This window comes from Anser brachyrhynchus (genome assembly GCF_964034855.1).
Source record: "Anser brachyrhynchus genome assembly, chromosome: 1".
Taxonomy (NCBI): domain Eukaryota; kingdom Metazoa; phylum Chordata; class Aves; order Anseriformes; family Anatidae; genus Anser; species Anser brachyrhynchus.
This window is the reverse complement of record NC_137694.1, coordinates 43,070,921-43,097,739: the sequence shown is the minus strand read 5'-3', so window position 1 is coordinate 43,097,739 and position 26,819 is coordinate 43,070,921. Positions and strand designations below refer to the sequence as shown.

The following is a 26,819-nucleotide window of genomic DNA, read 5'->3' as shown; positions in this document are numbered from 1 at the left end:
ACATATGGAGAGACTTCTATGTATATAGATGTCAGTTTTTACAGAATTGTACTGAACAACATAATATAGTAAGGTAGGGTGGATTGAGAATTGGCTGGACAGCAGAGCTCAGAGGGCTATGCTCAGTGGTGCACAGTCTGGTCGGAGGCCTGCAGCTACCGGTGTCCCCCAGGGGTCAGTACTGGGTCTGGTCCTGTTCAACTTCATCAGTGATCAGGACAATGGCACAGAGTGCACCCTCGGCAAGTTTGCTGATGACCCAAAGCTGTGAGGAGTGGCTGATACCCCAGAGGGCTGTGCTGCCATTCAGAAGGATCTCCACAGGCTGGAGAGCTGGGAGGTGAGGAACTTCATGAAGTTCAACAAGGGCATGTGCAGGGCCCTGCACCTAGGGAGGAATAACCGCAAGCACCGGTACAGGCTGGGGGCTGAGCAGCTCTGTGGAGAGGAACCTGGGAGTCCTGGTGGACAGCAGTAACCATGAGCCAGCAATGTGCCCTTGTGGCCAAGAAGGCCAATGGTATCCTGGGCTGCACTCCGAAGAGCGTTGCCAGTGGGTCAAGGGAGGTGATCCTGCCCCTCTGCTCAGCCCTGGTGAGGCCACACCTGGAGTGTTGTGTCCAGTTCTGGGCTCCCCAGTAGCAGAGGGACAGAGAACTACTGGAGTGAGTCCAGGGGAGGGCTACGAAGATGATTAGAGGACAGGAGCACCTGTCATATAAGGAGAAGCTGAGAGAGCTGGGCCTGTTTCGCTTGGAGAAGAGAAGGTTGAGAGGGAATCTTATCAATGTATATAAATATCTGAGGGGAGGGTGTGAAGAGGATGGGGCTGGACTGTTTTTGGTGGTGCCCAGTGATACGATGAGAAGCAACAGACACAAACTGAAACACAGGAAGGTACATCTAATTATGAAGAAAAACTTCTTTACTGTGAGGGTGACAGAGCTCTGGCACAAGTTGCCCAGAGAGCTTGCAAATTCTCCTTCTTTGGAGATATTTAAAACCTGCCTGGATGCCATCCTGTGCAACGTGCTCTAGGGGACCCCACTTGAGCTGGGGACTTGACCAGATGATCTCCAGAGGGCCCTTCCAGCCTCAGCCATTCTGTGATTCTGTGTGACCCAATTTCAAAGTAATTGTAATCAGGTGAAAAAATTCTGGTATCCGTCTCTGGTTCTTATTCATCCAGTTTCTACTTTGGATAGACTCTTGATACATTAGTAGCTCCTAGAATCTGTATAAAATTGAGTGGCAAAGTTAAGAATGAAAGTGCTGTGCTGTTTTATGTATATATATTCTTAAAATAGCAATGGGATAAATCCTGCCCACCTCCACATCTCTGGTTATGTCAGCAGAACAAGCACAGGAGCTATTGCAAATAGGAAGAAGGGCTGGAAAACAAGAGACCGTGTGGACATTTTTTCTTCATGGCTGGACAGAGGTCTGGGGCATCTCATGATATATAGATGCTCTCCTCTCCCTGTAAATCATTGGTGGACACATGAAAAGGTCAGTGAGCTACTGCTCCACTTATACTGAAAAATAGTTATTGCAGAGAATTGCTTGTAGATTTTTCTCCCCCTTAGTATATGTTCTATGAGTTGTGGCCAGTTTATGCTGAATATTGGCTTTTTATCCTAAATACAGTGCAAAATGTGTCAAAGTAGCATATATCAGATTGCTTACATCAAATTTAAGAATAATATATTTGAATTACTATTCAGTTTTTCACTTTGACCCACAGAAAAGACAGACAAAGATTCTAATGTCTTACTGAGATGTCAGGCAAGTATGCTACTGAATGTAGTTTGACTACCCACAGGTCCCCTACAAGGAGATGTAGGAATCTTCATGATAAATATTCTATAAACCAGAAAACATTTAAGCACATTTGGAACTTCTGGAGTTCATCTATAAGTTGCCTAAGGGTTCTTCGTTTTTTCCTACAAAGAAACGAGTAATGACACACACACATATATTCCACCATCGTGGATGCAAGATTATAAAAGATTATGACTTTATAATGTCAATTTATCACAGTGCTGCATGTACTGCTACCAAGTACAAATACAAATCATGAAAAACATCTGTAAGCCCCTATAAGTAATTTGTCAGAATACTTTAAAGTACATGTATAATAAATGAAGAACACATGTTTCATATGAACCAAATGAAACTAGAGCTGTACCGAATGCTTTGCCAGAGACTTGAACAGCTGTGGACATCACCTCTCTCTCCCTCTATCCAGCTTTAAAAGGCATTGTTTTCCTTTTAGCTTGACAGGTGATGTTTACAATACCGCCAGTCTTCATGAAAGACAGATTGCCCAAAATATGTCTGCAGACCATTTCCATCTCCTTAAATGATGCCCTTTAATTTTCATTTAGATATTTGGCACTTTCTGCTAATTTACAAAGGGCCCTCACTGATTTGTAATCTGCACCACCCTTGCCAGATTCTAAGAAGACATCAAACACCTACTGCCATTTACATATGAACAAATATCAGCTTACATACTGTACAGTATTTTCTGTCTGGTAGCTACAGTTAAGAGATGGAAAGTTTTTTTCATGTACTGTTCTGTTCAGAGTGCATGAACATAAACACACCACCCACACTTGTACCTTTCTAGGTTCTAAAGAGGCTCGTCTGACTTTCCCGAGCTTGATGCCTCCAGAAGGCTATGGATTTCTTCTGTCGGAACAGAGTACAAGATGGCAACTCCAAAGTCTCTTTGCTATTACGTTCTTCATTTTAGATTAAGGTCACAGCTTTAGTATTATTTAGAATTATACATTTCTTTACACAGAGTAAAACTGAGCAATCAGTCCCCCACCCAATAATATCAATTGAATACTTCCATGTAAAAACAGGGTACACAGTTTAATACTCTCTCTGCAGTCTTCCTACTCTTCCAGTTTTTTTTTTTTTGCTTCTCAGATAAGAGCTTCCTGCTTCTCTCATTCCTGTTTCAGATCTAGCTCTGATAAAGATAACCAGTGGGAGATGTTTCCTTTCATTAAATCCCCCAATATTACTTCCTGTACTTTTCAATGTCTACAGTGATTCAACAAACCAGAGAAAGGAGCAACATTTTTCTTACTTGACAACACTGCATTATAAAAAATACTGTTATTAAATTTTGAGTATCCTTTTAAAATACTGAACAGTGCCATATACAAGAAACGTGAATGGATTATAAACATCCTATTACTGAAGTCAACCTAATATGCATCATAATAGGTAATAAATTTATAGATTTATTGTTATTATTATTTTTTATATGTTTTAAAAAGTAGCAGGAACATAAAATACTTTCTTCAGCACTGAACATATGAAATCACCATTGCATATTTAAAAAAAACAACCCTCTCATTATAGGATAGCTTAAATAGCCCCAAGTGTCCCTGAAGAGCTACTGTGTGCTGTGTAAAAGCTGAATAATCCTCCCCATGTCAGAAGGTGACTCTTCAGCTGTTCAGGATCACGAGCTGATATGCTACCACTCATAAAAAAAGATTCAAAACACAAGAACATACATTTAGGTAAAGATCACTGTGATGGTAATGGAATTAATCTGCAAGAACTAACAGCAACATTAAAACCAATCTAGCAAGAATGGTTCGAGGAATTGTAGCTTTTACTTAAAACCAAACCACACTGAATACAGCAAATTCACACAAAAATAACTTCACTGGGAATATGAACTTTTTACATCTTATTTGGCTCATTGTTCCTCTTTACAAAGGTAAATGGAAAAAAGGAGTATGTTCAAACACACTTTCTATTTAAATACATACTGAATGCAGTGTTCATATAACAGCAGAAGTGCAGTCTGTGCAAAAGTACTTCATATCATTATTGCTCTGTGATCTGAATAAAATACTTTAACATATTTATGAAGGCACATTGATAGAAGAAAAGCTGTTTCAATCATCAGTGTATGTTTTAATCATCGAAATAGGGGAGTTCACTTTGGCCGTTTTGCTTAGAAAAATATGACTGATTTTCAAAACCTGATTATTTTTAATATCTAGTCTTAGTATTTACATGGTAGTTTCTTCCCATTCAAGCTCCACATCACCTACAAAAGGAAAACAGATATATTACATTAACCTCCTTTGCTATCAAATAGTAACTAATGGCAGATAACTGTTTAGGCTGAAGTTAAAAGATCTCACAGGGAAAAAAGTGGAAAGCTTGAGCAATGACTGTTACCATGAGGGAGACTAAAGGGGAGAAAAATGCTAAAACTTTACACTTCTGGAGCCAAAAAAAATGCTTGTCAAAGTATTTGTTTATGTTTCTTAAATTGGGAAAGTCGATGCACCTGCTATGAAAAAAAAATAATCTGTATCTGCTTACCTTCCATGGCATCCAGAGAGTCCATCTTCTGAAGTGCTGAATAATTTACAAAACATATGGGTTGAGTACTTCCCTTGCTTGTCAACAGGTCCAATACACACTGATGCAAAAATATATATTGTGCCTGTGAGATGTGAATTTGAAGATGTTTGATTAGACGAAAAATATACTTTCAAAACAAACAAAAAACTTTTTGAATTTTATAATAACATCCAGATATTATCAAAGTAACTGCAGATTAACTCAGTAATCTCAGTACTATGGTGATATTATACATGCCTGACCTGATTTCATTCATTACAAGGCATAAGGCATTACAATTTGTCACAAGATGTTATTTCAGATGGCTAGTAAAATACATGAAATTATTCTAATCATTACTGAGAATTACAGGCTGATCCACATTTTTCTGTAAAGGTTTGTTCTATGAAGAGATGATTGACTACTTTTTGTTACTAGTAAGACTGAAGAAACTGAACATTAATATTTCGTTGAGAAGATTTTCTTCCTTATAGCATAGAGAAAACCAGCAGGGTGCACTCAAATGCAAAAGTTCAAGGAGGATGCAAAATGTTCTGGGAGGATGTACTATGCTAAGATAAAAAACGAAAAAAAAAAAAAGCAAAACAAACAAAACCCCCACATTGTTTTTAGTGATACTTCTTGGACTGTGGCGTCATTTTTAGCAGACTATAATGTGAAAAGTGGAAAACAAAATTTACTTTGACATTTCCAAGGGCATAAAGTAACTCTGGGTAATAATCACTGAAAAGAGAAAAATAAAAAAGGGCAATGTCAGGATGAAATAAATAACAAAATAAAAGAATGAAAGCAGTCAGAAAAATGAATGGATTAAGTCTATCTTCACACGGGAGTAGATGCAGAAAATGAGCAAGGTCACAGAGCCACATATTCATTTAGACTAGAATGGACCTGTTGAGATGAGCTAGTGTAACATGCTGAGTCAGCTAGACCATGTTGCCCAGGACCTTGTTCAGATGGGTTTTGAATATCTCCACAGATGAAGATGACCAAAATAAGGTTAGCTTCCTTCATTTTTGCATGGGTAGATATATTAGTGTAAATTCTCTGCTCAATAATTGCTAATTGTTAAGTTTCAGTGGAATTTAGAATTCAGAGTTTAGAACTCTGAAAGCTTCATAACTTCTCGCATTCATACAGTTAGTTTTGGGCGTGTAGCAATGAAAATCTTTCTAGGTTTGCCAGGGGAAAGCGAAGCAGGATATGGGAATGTATGGTATTTCCCAGTTATAATTAATGACATTCTTAATTATTTGGAGGTATTTTTATGGTTGGAAGTGAGAGAGACCAAAAATATCGCTAAAGATTAGTTTATGAGCTTTACCTGGAGTCCAAGGGCAGGCCTTTGTAATGTACAGGCCATCAGGCAGAATACCCTGATACTGAGATTATACCTATACTAGTGAATTAAACTGTGCCTGGGTACGTTGCCAGATGGTGGAACTTGATCAGCCAAACTACTTGAAAATGTTTGAATAGTCTTTCACATAGTTTTGATCCACACCTACCACCACTATCCCCAATAATTATAATTATAATTATAATAATACCACCACTATCCCCAATAATTCCCAGGTAATAAAACCCATTACAGACTATGGGTTGTTCCCTGTAGAGAGCTTGCATGCAGCCCACTTTTGGGGGGAGTGTGGTAACTGCAGAGGTGTTTAATTGTACAAATATAGGCCATTCTGTGCCTGTTGGTAACAGACAATGATTGCTGGCAAAACGAAAACAATTTTGAAGTTATAAGAAGGAAAAAACTGGGTCTGACAGCAACTGATTTTAAAATTTATTTTACTCATTAATCCTACACTTTCACTGAGGGATCTCTAAACTGAGTTCTGGAAAGGAACTGTCCCTCTCCTCACACCTTTTCTGCTGATCACATGAAATATGAATTGTAGACTACTAAGTAGTGGTTTGTCACAGAACTGTCACAATAGCTTGATTACTGAATCTGCCATAAAGCTTAACAAGGTTCAGTTCACTTTGGTCAAGTTTTAGCACTGATCTGCATTTTATAGGCTTGCAGACATGAGGTAGAAATGATCTGGATGGAGAACAACCTGCCTCAGGATTTTGAAGCTAGTATACAGATCTATACTTGTTTTGTTCAGAAATCAGAATTATGAAAGCATCTTCTATTACATTTTGGTAGGTCTTTTCATAGCATCTGCCTAAATATGCAAATGCAGAGATAAGAAAAACTGATTCAAGTTTTAAAACTGTACACTGATCTTATCAAATATCTTACTGTTTTAAGGTCTGGTTTTGAAGGACCTCCCATTAAATTGTCTTCCAATCTTCGCCTTATTTTCAGATGATTCTGTTTGTAGTCAAAAGCTTAAAACAGAACCAAAAAAGCATTCCCAGAGTTCATCATCACAGGAAATGGGCAATTGTTTAGCTGCATCATGAGTTCAAACGGAAAAATTCAAAGTGATTGGTAAGCAGACAGTACTTTTCAAGAAATGTGATGCTGTCACAAGGTCTCACAAAATCTTAACTGCAATTGCTGAAGAAAGTTTAACCTTCACACATTCTTACACACTTTTCATGTATTTGGACATGATATGGAACAGCAGAAATGTGTTCCCTATGGAGGAAGCCTCCCTACATCAAAATCAGTTCAAATCTATCAGCAGTGTGGAAGTTTGTCCTGAAACTGCTCACCCATACTAAAAAGTTGGTAAGTCATGCTGTAGAGTAAAAGGTTTTAGAGCAGCCTTGGGTTAGATCTGGCCTGCAGAGCATTTATGCAAGAAATGTAATGCAAATACAGCTAGATTTCCATTCCACTGGGCATTTAGAATCAGTTTTAGATGCTGCTATTATTCCTTTACGGATACCCAGATCTCTAAGTACAGCAGAGGTCTTCCTTACTATCATCACTATATCATCACTAACTGATACCCTTAATTTTACAATGTCCTAATTTTACAAACGCTGAAGTCTGTCCTTAATTCTAGCCATATGTGTTACTTTATTTGCAGGAATTTATTAAGACTCAAGAAATTACCAATAAGGTCAAAGGTAAATGATTTTTTAAAAGTCTGGAGGACTATGCTATATGTATACACAAAAAATACAGTTAGGTAGTAAATAAAGTCAAATTTAGTAGTGTAGAAAAGTCATTTTAAACTCCTTTAATCAAAACTTGAACTTTCTCAAACTCTGAGAAATTATGATTTAGATTCTAAAAACTGAGTATCTCAGCACTTTTTTTCAGCACTGGTCAAGACTTTGCTGGCCAAGATATACTTAGATAGAAAAGCATACATTTGCATGATGCTAGTAATCCAAATATGAGTAGGATTTAATAGGAAATATATTAGGTAGCTGAATATCATTAGCTTTCTAGTCTAGTTTTGTAGATCAGATGACTTACTTTTTAACAGCAGGAGAACAGAGTTCAAATATGTGTCTTACCAGATTCTGTACCATACACATTCGTTCACTTCTTAACTCAGCTACAAGGCCATAGATATCCACAAAATCGTGGTCATTTACATGTTGTGTTAAATGGTCTAGTGCAATATAAACACCTGTTCTTCCAACACCAGCACTGCAAACATAATACACAAGATAAAATTAAGTTTGTTTTTGTTTTTGTTTTCTCATTATAGTGTATTTCCTCAGAACATTTTGGTTAAAGTAAGCTGATTGTGAGAAGAAAGTTTTGAAAATTTGAACTCGTTTGCACTACTTTTGTGTGTGTGTCTCCTTAGTGAATGGGATAAAGTGTAATCTGAATTTGAGCTATGTTCTGATTTTGACTTTACAAGGAGTTGTATAGGACAAGTGAGATTTAACTAAATGAAACCCATATAAATGGAAAAACCACCCTACAACTTTTATGTGAATTTTCTAGTGTTCACTGATTCAAAGAATTCACAAGATTTTTTGAAATCACACCCTACACTGATTCTGTGACGCTTTTTCTGTTTGAGACAAAACAACATGGTATCTAGCAAAACGTTTAAAAGAAAATACTTTTAAAAGGAGTACAGGTGTGTAGCACACACTGGTAGCTAGTGTTGTTTTAATTACGGGTTTGAAAATAAATAGTATTTTCTTCAAATCACTATTGGCCTTTTCTGCAATTAGTGTAATAAATACAAGAAATATCACTACAGATAATCAGGTAATGTATAGTAAAACTGTTTTGAACCTGCAGAATCTAATGAGCAGAATATAAAGGATGAGTTTTCTGGATATGAGAACACATGCTGCTGCTTTATTATCACTGGGACCATGGGCAGATTATCTGGCCCATGCTGGTTCCTTCATGTATCTGTGTTGTGCAAACGGCATAGCATTCATTGCAGAAGGGCCCAAAACACATAAAAGTCCTCAAAACACGAAGACTGTGTAGTTCTCTCCTTTAGAAGTTTCTATGGCCCCTTCAGTAGAGGAAAATGTCAAACTATCAATGATAACAACGTCAAATAAAATAAGGAGGTTTTATCCCACATTGTGGATGGCAACTGTAGGACACTGAGGACAAATCAAAAGAACCCCCGTGCATGACAAACTCACTGGCCAGAGAAGGAATTTGTGGCACAAAGTCTAGCTTTTCCTTCCACATATTTCCAGAGTCACACTAAGTGAGAATGAGGCAAAGAATCAAGCCTAGACATCTCAGTTCAGATCACTTGGACCAAGTAACCACCAGACCATTTATTTGAAAGTCTAAGTTTAGATGTTAGATGTTTACAGGCATCCAAGTTTGAAATCTAGCATATGCAAACCCCTACACATATTTGTCATTCTCTGTGGCTCACAAATAGTTTCTTCTTCATGATAATGACACACACATTTTAAACACAATTTTAGGGAATTAATTCTTAAGAAAAGCTGTAACTATAATAGAAGTTATTAAAAGCATGTCAGTTGTTGCTATTCCTCTTCTTAAGATAAAGAGGAAACTTGAGATACATCTAGCAGTACATTATGGCAATTTTGAAATAACTCTTTCAAAGACATCACCTCAATGGGATTTCCGAGAATGGAAGAACAGGCCTACTTTGGTATTTTGCCTCCTATAAAGGAGTAAGGAGCCCTGTTGGAGAAAACTTCATGGCTATCCATACTAAAGCCACACCTGGGCACTCACTATTGTTCTTTGGCAACTTCCCTGAGCATTAATATGCACTTGGAATGATAAGATACTAAATCATGACCTGGTAAATACGCTTACCTGCAGTGAACCACCATTGGTGTATTATCACCTGCTCGACTTGCACGGATAAGTTTTACGAAGTGGATAATTGGTGCAGTAGTTTCAGGGACTCCATGTTCTGGCCAAGAAGTAAAGTTACACTGGCGCACCATCATGCAATCTCCATGCTGTAAAATATAAAATATGGCAGTTTTTAAAAAACAAAGAATATCCATTAAGCTACTTGTAAACTTCTCAGCAATTTCATTTAACAAATAAAGTCAGAATAGCATAACCATAAGATGGTACTTGTATCAAGGGATAATTTGTTGTGCACAGATCTTATTGCAAGTTTTTTTGAGAGAGATGGCATCAAATTAATTTTTCATGAAGTATTAATGACTTCAGCAATCACTCTACATTTGACTTCAGTCACTATACCAGTGTAATTTGTAGATTACATGTCGACATTTCTGTAGCTTGTTTAGAAGTTTAGTGAACTGGGCTGACAAATTTATTTAGGGGAAGGCAACTGTTCTAATACTGACCTAGTATAGTTAAGACAAACGAATACGTTGGTCAACACAAATATATTTTCTATGTATTTGGTGCCCTCTCAATTAGAGCAGCAGGAATAGTAACTCAACACAAACAGCTGATTATGATCTGATATCTAACTTAACTATGAAGGACATAACAATAAAAGCAATGGGTCAGGCCAAAGGTCTGTCTAGCTCAATATCATGCTTCCAACAGGAGTCAATGAAAAATCTTAATGAAAATTATAATACAAGACAACAATGTATCTGTAGTTCCATAGTATATCCCTTCCATTCTTAACAGTTTGCAAGCCATGAACCTCCTCAGTCACAGGTGGTACCTAAAAATTTGAAAGCACTCAACAGACTTTTATTCCATTAATTTCTCCAGATTTTTTGAAGTCCTGTACATTTTCAGCATTCACAATATCTTGCAGCAAGGAGTTCTGCAGCTTAATCAAGTCTTGTGCAATGAATTAATTTTGTTGTCATTTTGAACCAACCACTTACTCTTTTCATATTGCAAGAAACACTGAGCAACTGTGAACAATTATGTGCAACTACTTTAGGTCTATAGTACTAAAACCGATCAACATAAAACAAAAGAGAAGTGATTTTGGATGCAATATGGCAAAAATTGTGAATGATTTAGTGTATACATGCCTTTCACCTGCACTGGATGATCATCAAGAATCCATCCATTTGGATGGAAGCTGAAGTGCAATCTTAAAGACAGCAATATGGCACATTTAATGGCATGCTCATAAATGACATAACTCCTTGTGGGAGATATTTCAGCTAATGTAAATGGAGCACTTAGACAATTCCAATCCCCTCCTCACTCATCCTACTTAACACATGACTTTGCATTTCGTTAGCATATACTTTTACTCAAAACACCTCCTTTCCTAGTCTTGCTTACTCTGTGTCTTATTTTAGCTGAAAAAAAAATCTTCCCTCAGTCATTTTAAAATGTTCAATTGTCCTGTGCTACATGCACAACATGTCCTTATGGGGCTGACAATCAAGACAATCCTCTAAATGCTGTGCTTCTTTTGTCACATGCACACACTTTGGGATGGTAATGCATCTTTGTATTTGGATAGCTGAGTTCAGGTCCTAGGGTGTGGCTTCACTACATATAACACAGGTCAATGCTGGGAATGCAAAAGAAGGCTGACTTCATCTTGGGTCATCATGACCAGATTCCTTTCCAAGACCACCTTCTGGTTTGACTTAATGTTGAGTGCTAATTTTTCCAACGTGTGGAAACTACAGTGGTGGATCATGGCAAAGATGAACATCTATGCTGTACCCCACACCTCCATTCCCAGCACAGAGTGGGAGTAATACTGATGATTCTCATTTATATTGGGTGAATTTCCTGGGGGTGGAGGCCAATACAGCTGGTGGTACAATGCAAAACAGCTGCGCTGCACCAGAGAATCTTGCCCTTTAATCTGAGAGGGATATATTCAAAGGGATTTGTCTGATAACAGAATGGTTAGGATTACTCCTTTTTAGAAGAGACAACTGAGGTGTCCAAATAGAAACTTCACCTCCCACCGGACCAGAGAGGTTCAGTAACCTTGATCAGTCCTTCATAGCATGTTGGCCATATATCTGAGTTCTTTGTGACAGAAACTGAAGAAAATTTTCAGGAAAAACAAAAACAACAAAAAGCTACCACCACCAAGAAAAACAACCAGAAATGAAAACAAAATGCTCAGAAAAAACAGCTAGTAGAGTACATACATATTAAAAGATTAAAAGAACACTGAGAAGTAGTTGGGTGGGATGGAGAACATCTGATGTTCTTTGGGTTGTTGGATAGATTTTATTCAACCAGTTTCCATTTCTGACTTACCCTTTCAATTTTTAGATCTCTGATGGTCCAGTCTATTTGAGTATCTTCCATCAATTTAGTAATTACTATATCCCCAAACACAGTCACTGGTTTATTATCTTCTGGCCAGTATTGATGGCATCTTATCTGCAGTGACATGATTACTAATTAGCAATAATTATATTATAAATTTGACAAAAACTACATACAGAGTTTTCAATTATAGCAATGTTGTACACTGGTAACTTACCCGTCCTTTTTCAAAACATTGTGTAAGCATCACAAGGGTTTTTGCTCTAGTCTCCCACACCATTCTCCAGAAATCACCTACTGTTCCTGGTAATGGTCCCTGAGTTGCAATAAATTCATTTGGACACAAATAGCCCTAAGAAAGAGAAAATATTTAATGCATAATGGTTGGTAAGGAAAAAAGAGTTTGCATGTGACTCATAGCTGTGCCTGTAGTTAACATGCCTAATGCTAGAACCTTGTCAGACATGTTAAAATAATTGGTGTAGGCCTGACTAGTCATTGCATGGCAGATGGCCATGGAGACCTAAGGATGTAAGGCATTTTTTCCACTGTATAGATTAGATATGAACCGATGCTCTAATAAAATTTTGGAAATACCATCCTAACAGAAATGCTTTTAGCAGAGATATTAAAAGGATATCAGGCTAGTATTTCCCTTTAAAAAATACCTAAGTCTTCATATTAACCTTACCGCAGATCCAGTCACAAAGAGATGTGTCAGGAGAAGGCCAGCACAGCAGAATTAAAATAGTGCTAAGGTGCAGCAAAGCCAGAGAAAAAAACTGAGGAGCCGTGTGAGAGCTAGTGCAAGCTACACACAACTGTGATGTTTTTCCAGTGATCCTCAAGAATCACAGAATCATTTAGGTTGGAAAAGACCTTTAAAATCATCAAGTCCAACCATCAATCTAACTCTACAAGTCCACTGCTAAACCATGTCCCTAAGTGCCATGTCCATACATCTCTTAAATACCTCCAGGGATGGGGATGCCACCACTTCCCTGAGCAGTCCTTTCCAATGCCTAACCACCCTTTCCATGAAGAAATTCTCCATGATATCCAATCTAAACCTCCCTGGTGGAACTTGAGGCTGTTCCTTCACATTCTGTCGCTTGTCACCTGAGAAAAAAAGACCAACACACAACTTGCTGCAAACTCCTTTTAGGTAGTTATAGAGAGCGATGAGGTTTCCCCTCAGACTCCTCTTCTCCAGCCTAAACAGTCCCAATTCTCTCAGTCACTCCTCAATAAATCTTGTTTTCTAGTCCCTTCACCAGCTTTGTTGCTCTTCTCTACATACACTTGAGCACCTCCATGTCCTTCTTGTAGTGAAGGGCCCAAAACAGAACACAGTACTTGAGGTGCGGCCTCACCAGTGCTGAGTACAGGGTGATAATCACTTCCCCAGTCCTGCTGGCCACACTATTTCTGATGCAAGCCAGGATGCCATTGGCCTTCTTGACTCCCTGGGCACACGCTGCTGGCTCATAATCTGCAGGTTGTCAACCAGCACTCCTCAGTCCTTTTCTGACAGGCAACTTCCCAGCTGCTCTTCCCCAAGCCTACACCACTGCATGGGGTTGTTATGACGCATGCACAGGACCAGCATTTAGCCTTGTTGAATGTCATGTGTCTGGACATGGCCCGTCGATACAGCCTGTCCAGATCCCTTTGCAAAGCCTTCCTGCCCTCAAGCAGATTAGCAAGAACTCCCAAACAATTTGGTGTCATCCACCATCTTACTGAGGGTGCATTTGATCCCTAATCTTTGATAGAAGGTCTTTAAGAAACCTTTCTGTAGAGGTCGATTTTTTTTTCCAGTGTTGGCTTCATTTGTTTAGTTCATTTATAAATTGATGCAAAATTTAGTGAAAAGGAAGTTAAAAAAATCTGTGTAAATATCCAAGCATGGGTTCTCATGGATCTGTTTTCTCCAATAAACCAAACATACCCTGCAGAACTCTATGTACTACAGAACATTTAAAATAACAGCATTAGCAATAAGAAGAATATGTTTATACTGTAGAGCAAGCAATCTGTGATATCAGAGAGTTCAGCTTATTGTTCAAAAAACTTGACATAGTGGTTTATAGTACCATCAAAGTTCCTTGTTGGAATATAGCCCTATAATTCACAGATGCCTCTTACTTATTCTATCTATAATATGCAGAACAGGTAGCAGTGGGAAACCATGTTAATCCTCCCTAGTTTAAGAGTGAGGTGAGGAACTGTAGTTCAGGGATACAAAATCCACAGTTCAGTTACTGACTTTTTCTTGTTTAAACAGTGAAAATAAAAGTAGCATCCAAGTTTCCATTTTTTAAAGATCTCTATTTTCCTCTCTTTATACATACACATATCTATATACACCTAGATAAAAAAAGTAGGTAAATACACACAAACACTTATTGTATATTTACTCCTATATGTATTTATATATTTACATGTCCACAAATATATGAAGTGAAAACATATAAAGGGTAAAGCTTTAGCCTTGAAAAAATGGTCTATTCACTGATGAATGGTCAACTAAAGTGTGATGCCTACATGCAGTAAAGATAGACAATCTCAGCAGGGAATACTCTCTGCAGCTGGCTTCTGCTGTTAGTTTTCCTTTCCTAAGCCTTGGCATGTTAGTTAGTGACAAGAAGGGTAAAGTCTAGACCACGCTCCATCTCATCTCCTTCTCAGTGGTTGTGTGTCCCAGAGCCATGTTGCCAAGTAACAGCATGGTGTGGCTCTTTCCTTCTACTGCTTGTCAGAATCAGGAAATTACATGCTTTTGCTAATGAGAAGGGAAGATGTTGTTGAGGTATGACACCCATTCTCAGCTCTATGGCTGATTCCCTGTGAATGTCTTCTAGTTGCCTGGGAATAACTACCTCTACTTGCCATTGTGTCATCCATTTAGACTACAGTCTGCATGTCTGGCTATGCGTATGAACAGCCCTTAGTGTAAATCAAGTCTTGACCTCACTTGAGACCATCATCCACTGTTACAACAAAATAAATGCATAATTATGACAGATACTTTGAGCTTCAGGAGGACAAAAATGATATAGGCAAGACTGACGACAGAAAAAATATAGTCAAAGAATTTACTGAGAACACAACTAGAAAATGTGAGGTCTATGAAGAAAGTTGACAATGAGAAATACAGTATTGTTTTCTTCTTCAAAAAGCATATTTACATTTTCCGCCATCATATTTTTCACAAAATAAGCCATATAAACCCTGACCACCCAAATTACTAGCCATTTCTATAAAACTGTTTGATTATCTTTGAATTATCTTGTTTGTATACAACGGTTCCAACTCTTGTACCAAGACAGAAAATAATGCTCATCTCTAAACAATTGACCTCAGTGGTAGTTTCACTCTTGCCTTTAACAATAGTGATATGAGATGTTTTAAATGAGGTAATTTGATGAACTCAGTTTCAATTAGTATTGAAACAGGAGAATTTATATTTTAACTAGTCAGGTTCAATGCCACAGGAATCACTTGAACAATGCCACAGAAACAGTAGCTGTAGTGAATGAAAGAAAGATTAGAATACTGTTCTTCTTGCAAGTTATTTCTTGACCTGTTCTTGTACTAGAAAATAGAAATAGTAACAATGTGAGAGACTTTCTACTTACAGATACATAGCTGGCATTAATGTAGTCAGATCCGGGAATAGCAGCATCAGGCATCAGCTTTACTCTGTTGTTATTATCTATCATGAAAATAAAGTCTAGTTAACTAGAAGATTTGTTCAAAAAACATGGATGCATATAACAAATGGAGTTCTAAGAATTAAAAAATAATATTATTTTTAATATAACAACATTTGACACAGTGGAACACTCACTACAAAGGCAATTTAACCAATTTCCACTATTACATGGTCATTCCTGTTCCAGAAATATTTTAATATAGTTCTTTTCTGTTAAAATGGTGGATGCTCCAAATCTTCAAACTAGATGTGTGTAGGAGGATCCTCTGACTAATGGTAGCCTCTGTACTTTAAACCATGCTGTTCTAGCATAGGCAACCTCCATACAAATCAGAAAGCAGGGCGAAGGAACTGACAGTCTTTTTATCATGTGACAAATTTGACCCAGACGTTGGCACTTTTCAAACTTCTTTTATGTAACATAAACTCATTGTAACAGAAAAGTTTGTTTCAAAGAAGACTAAATAAAAAGTGATTGAGAGTTTCCAATTTGGGCCCACAGTACGCATTCAGAAATGATGAAAACCAGGAAAGATATATGTAAGTGAACGCTGAAACCAAACATTCCAAACTTCGATGTTTGGTCCACACCTTACTAAAAAAACTAGAACACAAAGTTAAAAAATTGTGAAACTCATCTGTTTATATTTTATTGTGTCATGAATATCAATTTTTAGTGACTGTAATTTAGAGTACGGCTTGAACAAGGCAGTAGATAGCAGTAACAGCTGCTGTGAAAAGTTAATAGCACAGAAAGTAGCATTATTAACCAAGGAATGCCATTCTGCCCATCTCACATCACAGCTAATGCTTAAAATAATAATGACATTTCTTGTCTTATTAACTGAAAAATGAAGCAGTGTTGAGTACAGAGAGACAGACTCCTGTCTCCTGTGATAAAATCTAGCCTTGGCTTATAAGTTATCATACAGTTACTCTGATCTTCTATGGAACCTTTGCAGCACAGTTACACATATCCACAAGAAAGCATACCCAAGCTCCTGTGGTAGCTGAATGCACAAACATGTGGATTTTATATGTTTTAAAAAAATTACTTCTCACTAAAGGGAAAAAAAAAAAACAAAAAAAACCAGGAAGAATGTTAAAGAGTTTGCTACATGGGTTGAATTACAAAGCTAAGAAACTACTGAGGCTACAGTTTCTTGCACCTGCATATTAAAGCTTGTGAGAGCAAGTTGAAAGCTACTTGCAAATAAACCTGTCTTTAAAAAAAATAAATAAAAAAGGAAATACCAACTACTTGACAGAATTATTTCATAATGCGGACATGATTGTACTGCCATACCAAAGACAGATCAAATAAAACCACAGCTGCATTCCAAATATATGCTGCACTATTGAAGGTAGAGAGCAAAACTGAGGAGTTGATTAGTAAACACACATACATGGCTTTATGTTTGGGAAACGATTCTTAGACCTGTTCCAAGGCAGATCAGCATCAGTTGAAGCAAGGTCTTCAAGAAACTTGGGAAGTTCCTGTAAAGGAATAAAACGTAGAATCACAGAATGAATCATAAATATTTTTTAACAAACCTTTGCATTTCACCTGCAGTAAATATAAGGAATGGATTAATAGCAATTTCCCCTGATACAATCAATCCAGTAAGAGTGAGAATTTTTTAGTTCTGTAACATATTATGTTTCTAAGAAAAGCTGGAAACAATGGAGCATCCCACTTCACTGTCAACCCTAGTTACACCAGCAACATTAGATGAAGCACTGCAAAAAATGTTGTTGAGTTGAAGAATTAAAACTTGCATGAACATTCACCTTTCCAAGTCCAGATAAAGTCAGCCTATCACCTTCTGTAGTTCTTTTCTGTCTCTTCATGAAATCACATACTTGGTAATCATGCCCTACTGACTCAGTCTTATTTTTGAATACTGCCTCTTCCTGACTCCTTTAGCTTGGGAGAGCTTTTGCCACAGCATGAGAACTGATGAGAATTTAATTAAGTTGAGACAACTGGCAATTAGTTATTGTTCACAGGACTGTTTGTGAAAAGGGTGGGAAGAGTTATTTTTGGTCATACCACAGTTTCATAACTGATCATTAGTTCTGTTACAGAAGGGCAGAGATGAATAAATCATTCACATTGAAGAACTTATTTGAAGGGGGTGCTTCTTTACATATATAAGTGTAATTTCCAAAGCTCAGTAAAAGAGGGGAGACAAATTCATGACTTTTTAAGGCAGTAAGTACATTAACGTGATGATCTCACAGTGATGAAGAGACAGTGAAAAACTCATAGAAAAGCCAGAATTCAGACTATTTATTCTATTTCTCAGTTAACTGCATTAACTTTAATAGATTTTCCATTTCTTTGACAAATTTTATATGTAGATATATTTCAACTTCTAAGTGAAGATTCAGATAAGATCTACCTATTGCGCTGTATGTGTACTATACACACTTTTGTTGCTTGTGCTGAGTAATCCCTTCAAATTTCTCTTTTAGCTACTCTCTAGTGGGACAGACAGCCATATAATCAGATTCCATGTCAATCATGTTCAAGTGCTCTTTCACCCTATTTGAGACAGTTTGCATTCTATAAACAAAATTTAATGGGCAACTCTTAGCAAATAAATAAATAAATAAATAAAGTAATGAAAAAATTGAAAAAGCAAGAGTATTTTATATTCCAGTGATTTTCGTCTCATTGCTAAATCAAATATTTTGTCTGTCTCATTCGATGGCTTTTGACATTAATAATTTGATATAAGCATTATCAAAATGGCATAATTTAAAAATGTGACATAATGAACCAAACCAATAATCCATCTAATTTGGTATACCATTTCTTCCAATGGATGATGCCTGACATATAAGAGAGCTCAAAACCCTTCAACTGTATTACATGCAATATTATACCCTGGGCAATTTGTTTATTTCACCAACTCACAAAAAGCCTATGGCATGAAGCATGAGGACTATTTCACTTCTATAATTATATCCTCAATAATGTATAACTGCAGGTGTTTCTGAACATGAAGGGAAAGTTTTATGATGAAAGCAAAGGACTTTCCAACAAGAGACTTGACCTCTTTCTAGCTCTGACACATATTTCCTTGGGGAAAGAATTAGGGGAAGAATTGCAGAGAACAACTAGATGCTCAACTACCTTTGAAAATTAACAAGGGACTAGATCCCATCCATGCCCTTCAAAATCTTGCTGAATATATGTTTCATCTAGGGATGAAAAGTCTATGATTTTGCCTGTTCTTCTAAAAAGAAAGTTTGTGACAAAGTCTTACAATATAAAGAATGTCTGGCATTAAATTTATATCCTTATGGCAAATAAATAGATAACATGGTTAATAGACATGAAGTAAATATAAAATTAAATGAAGGACTGTAATATATTATAGGAAAACATCATTCTCATTTCTTTAAAGCACTTGTTGCTTTAAAATCTTGCATTTGAATCAACCTCTGCCATACACAAAGTACATTTCTTTTATCTTTGAGTTGCCTCATTGTTTTGTCTCAACAATCCCTTAAAGAACTAAAGCCTCAATCCTATGACTGAACCTAAAGAAAGATCCCTGTTCTCAGAACAGAATGACTTCTGTAAATTATTGTTAGGGTTTGATAAGAACAGTGAAACACACCTAAGGTGTCAAAATTCCTCTCATTCGAAAAGCTGAAATTCTCCCACAGAATTTTTGTCCTTGAAGTTTGCATTAAGGAAAAAAAAATAGATGAAATGTCTAGGGTGTTTTGCAGGTGTTATCGACTGTGGGATCTCATATCAAGTGCATGTCGTGTGATCTTACTTGCCTCATTTGACTCACTCCTCTGAGTCTTAGCTTGCCAGGTAACTATTACAAAAGTAGTACTATTATACAGTAGTCCATATTAAAGAGGAAATATAGAAGCAGATTATATTGCTTTTGTAATGATGCTACCACACCTGAATGAGAGCTTAAAAGCCTTGTACTAATTCTCTGCATCAGTATGGATTTCAGTCAATGATCATTTTCAGAATTGGGGAAAGACTATTTGGATTCCCAGATTCAATAACAATTTGTCACAGAAACCACATTTCATTGCAGACTCATAAAGCTTTCAAATAATTCATTTGAACTTTGTTTACTGTAGTACTTTTATGGTACTTTTGTGGTGGCATTCAAAGGTATTTCACTTTTTTATTCATGAACAGACGTTATTGTAAAAAAGTATTTCTGTTTCAGTAATTTGCCAGCTACTACAAAACTTGATTTTCCAAAGGCATTGAGAGATATCTTCTGGAAAGCTGAAAGTTTGAATATCAGTTAGGCAGTGCCATCAGTTCCTGTGGTTCCCTATGGTTTCTTTAAACCGGTCTTTTCTGATAAGGCATGAATCCAGATCCATTCTGAGGTCCAGATCCTCTACTCATCATTTTACATAAAGGCAATGTTCATATGTGGTCCAAGACTGAACCCCAGAGATCTCTAAGCACAGCAGCTAGGTCAGTCCAGTAAATTAAATGAGCCCAAAAATGTCCCTGGATTCCAAGACTACACGTAAGGAAGAAAGCTACTTAATGCTAACAAAACTGTGTAACAGGTATGTTGTCTACAAACTGCCTATTGGAAACGATCCCTGGACTACTTTACCTTCCAAAGTATACCTTGGAATTGTCCAGGATGACTTCTTACTGGAACAGTCCAAATTCAAGGCAGGGAATATACTAACAGTTTATTAGTATAAATTACCATATTTTTACAGCCAGTTCCTAGTGTGCTTGAATTTACTAATAGCCAGTGAGAGAACCCAAGAACACTCAGGAACAGGCTACATGCTTTAAATATAATGGTCCATGGGTTTATAGCCTGAATTCAGCTCTCCTACACACATTGTATGAGCCTTGAGTCATTTACGTCAAACTAAAGCGTTGCCTACAGATGGAAACAATGCAGGTCATGGGGTCTGTTTGCTAGCTCTGTGCACTGTCTGTTTGCTTCTATGCATTGTCATTTCTGATGTCATTCAAGTGCATTGTCAGTCCTGTTTCTCATCTGACAAGATAGGTGCTGCAGATGCTGTAGATACACTCTCAGTCAAGGACTGCACCTATTGTTTAGTTCTGATTGCTCTTGGACAAGCCTTCTGTGAAGGCTCTTACAAACTTAGGATTGATGCATCCCAACAAAGAGAAAGTCAGGCAAAAAGCCAGGGGCCTTCAAGGATGAACATGGAGCTCCTTGCCAAACTCAAACAGAAACAGGAGGCCTACCGAAGGTGGAAGCAAGGACAGATAGCCTGGGAGGAATCCAGAGTAACTGTCAGAGCAGCCAGAGATCATGTTAGGAAAGCCAAAGCCCTGTTAGAATTAAATTTGGCCAGGGACATCAAGAGCAATAAGAAAATCTTCTATAGGTACATCACTGATAAAAGGAAGACTAGGGAAATTGTGGGCCCTCTCCAGAAGGAAATGGAAAAGCTGGTTACACAAGATATGGAGAAGGCTGATGTACTCAATGACTTTTTTTTGCCTGAGCCTTCACCAGCAAGAGCTCCAGCCACAAAATCCAGGCCCCAGAAGGCAAAGGTGGGGACTGGGAGAACGATGAACCAGTGAGGTTCCCACTGACTGGAAGAGGGGAAACATAACCCCCACTTTTAAAAAGGGTAAAAAAGAAGACCAGGGGAGCTACAGGCCAGTCAGTCTCACCTCTGTGCCTGGCAAGATCATGGAGCAGATCCTCCTGGAAACTATAGTAAGGCTCATGGAAAATGAGGTGATTGGTGACACCCAACCACAACATGGCTTCACTAAGGGCAGACCATGCAGACACGGGCAGTAAAATTGAGTGTACCCTCAGCAAGTCTGCCAATGATACCAAGCTGTGTGGTGTGGTCAACACACTGGAGGGTTAGGAGGCCATCCAGAGGGACCTTGACAAGCTCAAGAGATGGGCCCACGCAAACCTCATGAAGTTCAACAAAGTCCTGCAGCTGAGCTAGGGCAATCCCAATACAGGCTGGACAGAGAGAATGGATTGAAAGCAGCCCTAAGGAGAAGTACCTGGGGGTGTTGGTTAATGGGAAGTTTGACATGAGCGGGCAATGGGTGCCTGCAGCCCAGAAAGCCAACCATATCCTGGGTTGCATCAAAAGCAGCGTGGCCAGCAGGTCGAGGGAGGTGATTGTCCCCCTCTACTCTGTTCTTGTGAGACCTCACCTGGAACACTGCATTCAGCTTTGGGGCCCCCAGCACAAGAAGGACATGGGCCTATTAGGATGAGTCCAGAGGAAGGCCATGAGGATGATAAAAGGACTGAAGCACTTCTCCTAGGACGACAGTCTGGTGGAGTTGGGGTTGTTCGGCCTGGAGAAGGGAAGGCTCTGGGGAGACCTTATAGCGACTTTGCAGTACCTAAAGAAGACTACAGAAAAGCTGGGGAGGGACTCTTTGTCAGGGAGCGTAGTGATAGGACAAAGAGTAATGGTTTCACACTACAAAAAGTGTAGATTTAATTAGATATTAGGAAGAAATTCTTTACTCTGAGGGTGGTGAGGCACTGGCACAGGTTGCCCAGAGAAGCTGTGGATGCCCCAAACCTGGGAGCGTTCAAGGCCAGATTGGACAGAGATTTGAGCAACCTGGTCTAGTGGAAGGTGTCCCTGCCCATGGCAGGGGGGTTGGAACCGGGTAATGTTTAAGGTCCCTTCCGATCCAAACTATTCTGTAATTCTATGCTTCTGTGATTTTAAGACATCACTACACTCTGGTACATGGAAGCTGAAGCTCAGAGAGAAATGAAATGGAAGCCCAAATGAATTATTATGAATTGACTATATAGTTTAGTTGAAGAAGGCTTCAGCTACTTGAGTTTGATTATGTTTTAAATGGATTGCCAACATTTTTACTTGATAAAACACTTGTCTAGTTTAAGTTTTAAGTCATTACAATACTGTAAGGGTTACCTAATGTGGGTCACACCTAAAGAAAGTAGTATTAGAAACTTTCCAGTGATGAACATTAGTTAACATGTGAAAATGTTATTGCTAGTAAAATTTTTCATCTGCTCAGTCATGCATCGTATAACTATAATCACTCTTGTTCAAGTGAAATAACAGTTCTAGTCTTGGAAGAAAAAGTTTTCCTTGCTTTACTGCTCAGAGAATTTTATGGTGTTTTTTATTATTAAATCCAGACCAATTTTACCTAAGGAGCATAACAAAAAGCTGTAGGAAATACCATTAATCTTTTCACACTTTTGTTGGCTTTCCCTAAGAGACTGAAATATTATAATCTAGCAGAAGAAAAGCCAATTGTTTAGTCTTCACTTCTGTTAATCCAAATGGTAAGCAATGCATGGTAAATCTATAAATCCAAAACAATAAAGTCACTGGAGACTGACAATTTATTTTTGTGAGGGCAAATGACTGTATGTGTTAAAAATGATGATGATGATGATAAAGATTCTGAAATAACAAGGAGAAAAGATATTGTTGAGAACAAAAATTTGATAGCCATAAAAATGTTACTTAATGAAAATAGTGAAAACTTTGAGGTTTAAATGTGTAAATATATATACATTATATATATGTAATGTATATTTTGAAAGCTGGTCTCTTCAGAAGGAAACACAAGCTTGCTGGGTTCTTCTCATACATGAAGATGGAGGCTCTTCACATGGACACTTCTCAAAAGCATGACAGGTATGACCTATTATTTGTAAAGAAATGCAAAGCAAAACTACTGTGCATACACTTTTTACTGTCTGCACTAAAACCTATGAAAGAAAAACATTTTGGAACTCCATGGCAATATGACTGGGCCCTGAACATTTCAGAAAACAAATGTCAGCTGTGTTTTTGGTGAGGAAAATTAACTTAGTAGTTAAATATATCTGTATATATGTAGAAACTATTCCTAAATAATCTGTTCTCGATTAAGCAACATATACATCACTACATATGCAAAAACATAAATATTGTGGTGTTCTTGCAAAGATTGGAGTCTAAAGAAGATCATCTTTTGCTGACACTTATGTGAATAATTCTGATCAGGTTGCAGTGTAGACTGCAGAATGCAAATCAGGTAATATTACTTTCTAAACAATCAACCTGGTAATTGGGTATTGATTATCAAGGCCAGAGTCCTTCATGGCGTTGCCTGCTTAAAATGGACATGAAATGTGACACACGAAATGACAGAAGGTCTTGCGATGTTGTGACAACTGCTAGCAACATACCGAAAATTCTTCCTGAAACTTTAGGTTGTTGTTTGTACAAAGCTCTTCGACATGTTGTAGGAAGGATTTCTTGCTTATTGGCCTGCAAGTAATGACAGAAGAATTAGAGACCTATAGGGGATTTCTTTATCATTCTTTTAATTTGTATTTAACTGCAGTTTTATTAATAACATTTTCCAGTTCAATAGCAATTCATATTAGCAGACACAAAATTATAAATTGTTTACGGTCCACTTAATTGGTTTCTTTTCAGTCTCTTGAAAAAGAAGCATTTTCTCCTATTGTTTCCCCTCACCGAATTTTTCAGTTGCTAATGTTAACACTACTGTTGGGTAGGATTGTTTTTTATAGGTAACAACATTCCAAAGCAAGGTTTTGACATTAATGGATGTTTGTAAAGTTACCATTGCATTCTAAAGTACATAATACTTCTTTGTCGCACCGAAAACATTTTATACATTGCAAGGTTTTAGACACATAAAATATTGCAGTGACCTCATTCTCATAATGACATGGTTTTTAAACCCCAAGGAGTTTAAATATCCCTGTATTACTTCCCAAGCTAAAACACAGACATGCAGGCTTCACCCTAGAGAGAGAGAAAGCATTTCTCCAGTTACCATGCAATTAGTCATGCTTTTATGATTTATACGCAGCTTGGAGTTTTTTTTCTGTTGTTGGTTTTTGTTATTTTTTTTTCTAATAAACATGGAAGAGGGAACCACACATTGAGATTCACCAATGACCACAAAATAAAAATTTTTAATCTACTTACTTGATGGATTTTCTATAACTAAGTAACCTGCAACAGAGATTTTTGTTAAATGTAGCAAGTTGTGAATTAACCAATATTGTGCATGTTAATAGATTTTAGATGAACTATTCAATTAACTAAAGAAACAGATTTATTTCTCTCATGGATTCAAATACGTCAGATATCTTGGGGGATACTCTCACTTAGTTCTTATCTCAAGTATTGGCAGATATGGTAGCTGCAGTTTCTATCATTCCCTTCAGATCATTTTACAATGTTCTGGGCTCATATGAACCTGGGAAATCCATACCTCGAGCACACCACTTCATATACATTGACAAGCTTCATTTTACACTGTGTACTCAACGTCATTCTTCTGAGGGACGTTTCGGAGAACAGAGATTGGATTATTCTGACTGAATACAGACACCTGTATCTGAGCTAGTCACTCTAGACTCTTTTTATAATCAATCAAGACAAATAGCTATAATTTCATCTCATTTTAAGCAGGTATCTAAAATGAGTCACAGGTGAATTATGCTATCAGTGTGCCTCTACAGAAGGAAACAGTAGCAATGTTTTTGTTTTTTTTTTTAAACTAAAATTAGTATCTGTTTTCATGCTCATTTTTTACAGGTTTAATTCTGTTTCTGGAACATAGTTATTTTAAAAACTGTGCAACATACTTTAACCTAATTCCACAGCAGGTTTCATGTAGGTGTTACATAAGCAGGTTTCATGTAGGTGTTACATAAGCATAAGCATACAACCCCAGGGACCTTTCAGATAGTCTTGTAACCTAGTCATCATCATCACCTCTGAATTTAAGAATGTCTCAGCGTTATGGATTTAGAAGACAAATGTCAGGTACTCGGACTCAGAAAGATTGCCTAAAGGACTAAGTGAAAAAGTTTGAACAAATACAACTTAAAAGATAACTTGCCTCTTCAAAAAAGCTCTAAGTATACATTTTGAGTTTTGCTCTCTCCAAAATTCATACATGCTTAAAAACAAATCTTACAAAAAATATTCTATGATACCAATATAAATGCCTACTACTGCCAGAATTTCAATAGAAAATACAATTTCCTTTAAAAATACTTGGTTTTGTGAAGTTGTTCTTAAATATTTACATTTTAAATTAGGTAACAAAATTAGATTGATACAATTGTTGTACCATTTAATATTAAGCATCTAAAAAGTTAATGTCAAAGCTACTGAACATGCCTTCATGGTACATATGTCGCTATGACAATGCTTGTCAAACTGGCTATGAAACATCTGGGTCACTTTCACTGGAGTGAAAAGAAGTGTAAGAATTCACAGAGAAAGGCTCAAACTCTTTGCTTGAACTCAAGCATTTACTAGGACAACTGAAGGAGAGCTTTAAGCAGAAAATAAGAAGGCAATAAGACAACAAAGCATGCAACTCTATTCAGAATTTTTAGACATCTAGCTACTGTTACTGTAGCACTTTTGTTTGCATTACACATCAGCTGAAACTATGGTCTAGTAATATTGGCAACATTATAGGGCTACAGTTTTCAGAAGGGAAAGTATTCTTAATAAGTGTGCCAATGTATTGCACACATACACTTGCCACTGAGCAGAAAGTAAACACTGGGTTTAGGGCTTTTTTAGGACAAAATTATAAGCAGTCCATACAAAGAAAAAATATTTGCTTTTCCTTTGAACTCATCTATCTTCACCATAGAACAGCAGAATAAAAGTAATCTCCCAGCTGACATTCTAGAAATTTTTGGAATGCTGTTATCTTTCCTCTTCTCAAACTGGTAGCAAATAGAGGCCTACTGCACCACAGTTTGGTCATTAGGTAATAAAAATTACATCAGTGCTGCACATAAGCAACCTGAATATGACATTTAGTGCTTCATTGCTGAAGGTACATGGATCCAACAACAAAGAACACAGAGACAAGCAGCACCATAACACAACCCCCTCAATACTTCACTTTATTCTCACTCAAAGCAGAGAAGTAAAGCACTGAAGAAGCATAGAAAATGAACTAAACAGGGCTACAGATGGTACTTTCTTGTTCATTTTTTTAAATGTTACTGACAGGCATTTTTTTATAGGCATAATCATATATTATCTTTAAGAAGCACTAAATTTTAAAGAAGGCACCTA

The 26,819-nt window shown here is 37.3% G+C and overlaps 1 protein-coding gene across 7 annotated transcripts in view; it reads right to left on the bottom strand.

Moving 5' to 3' along the window:
* Nucleotides 1-1,788: 1,788 nt before the first annotated feature.
* PTPRQ (protein tyrosine phosphatase receptor type Q) overlaps nt 1,789-26,819 on the bottom strand; it is a 138,235-nt gene continuing 113,204 nt past the window's right edge. For 5 of the 7 annotated variants that reach the window (XM_080584383.1, XM_080584380.1, XM_080584384.1 and 2 more), the window contains 10 exons: nt 24,693-24,719; nt 23,918-23,999; nt 17,114-17,204; nt 15,631-15,707; nt 12,207-12,341; nt 11,978-12,103; nt 9,611-9,759; nt 7,840-7,975; nt 4,366-4,489; nt 1,789-4,084 (listed from right to left, as the gene is read on the bottom strand). In XM_080584383.1, the coding sequence (XP_080440509.1) occupies nt 4,047-4,084; nt 4,366-4,489; nt 7,840-7,975; nt 9,611-9,759; nt 11,978-12,103; nt 12,207-12,341; nt 15,631-15,707; nt 17,114-17,204; nt 23,918-23,999; nt 24,693-24,719 (985 nt within the window). In that variant the 3' untranslated portion in view covers nt 1,789-4,046. The remainder of the gene's footprint in view (nt 4,085-4,365; nt 4,490-7,839; nt 7,976-9,610; nt 9,760-11,977; nt 12,104-12,206; nt 12,342-15,630; nt 15,708-17,113; nt 17,205-23,917; nt 24,000-24,692; nt 24,720-26,819) is intronic. The other 2 variants (XM_080584386.1, XM_080584382.1) reach the window with 2 other exon arrangements.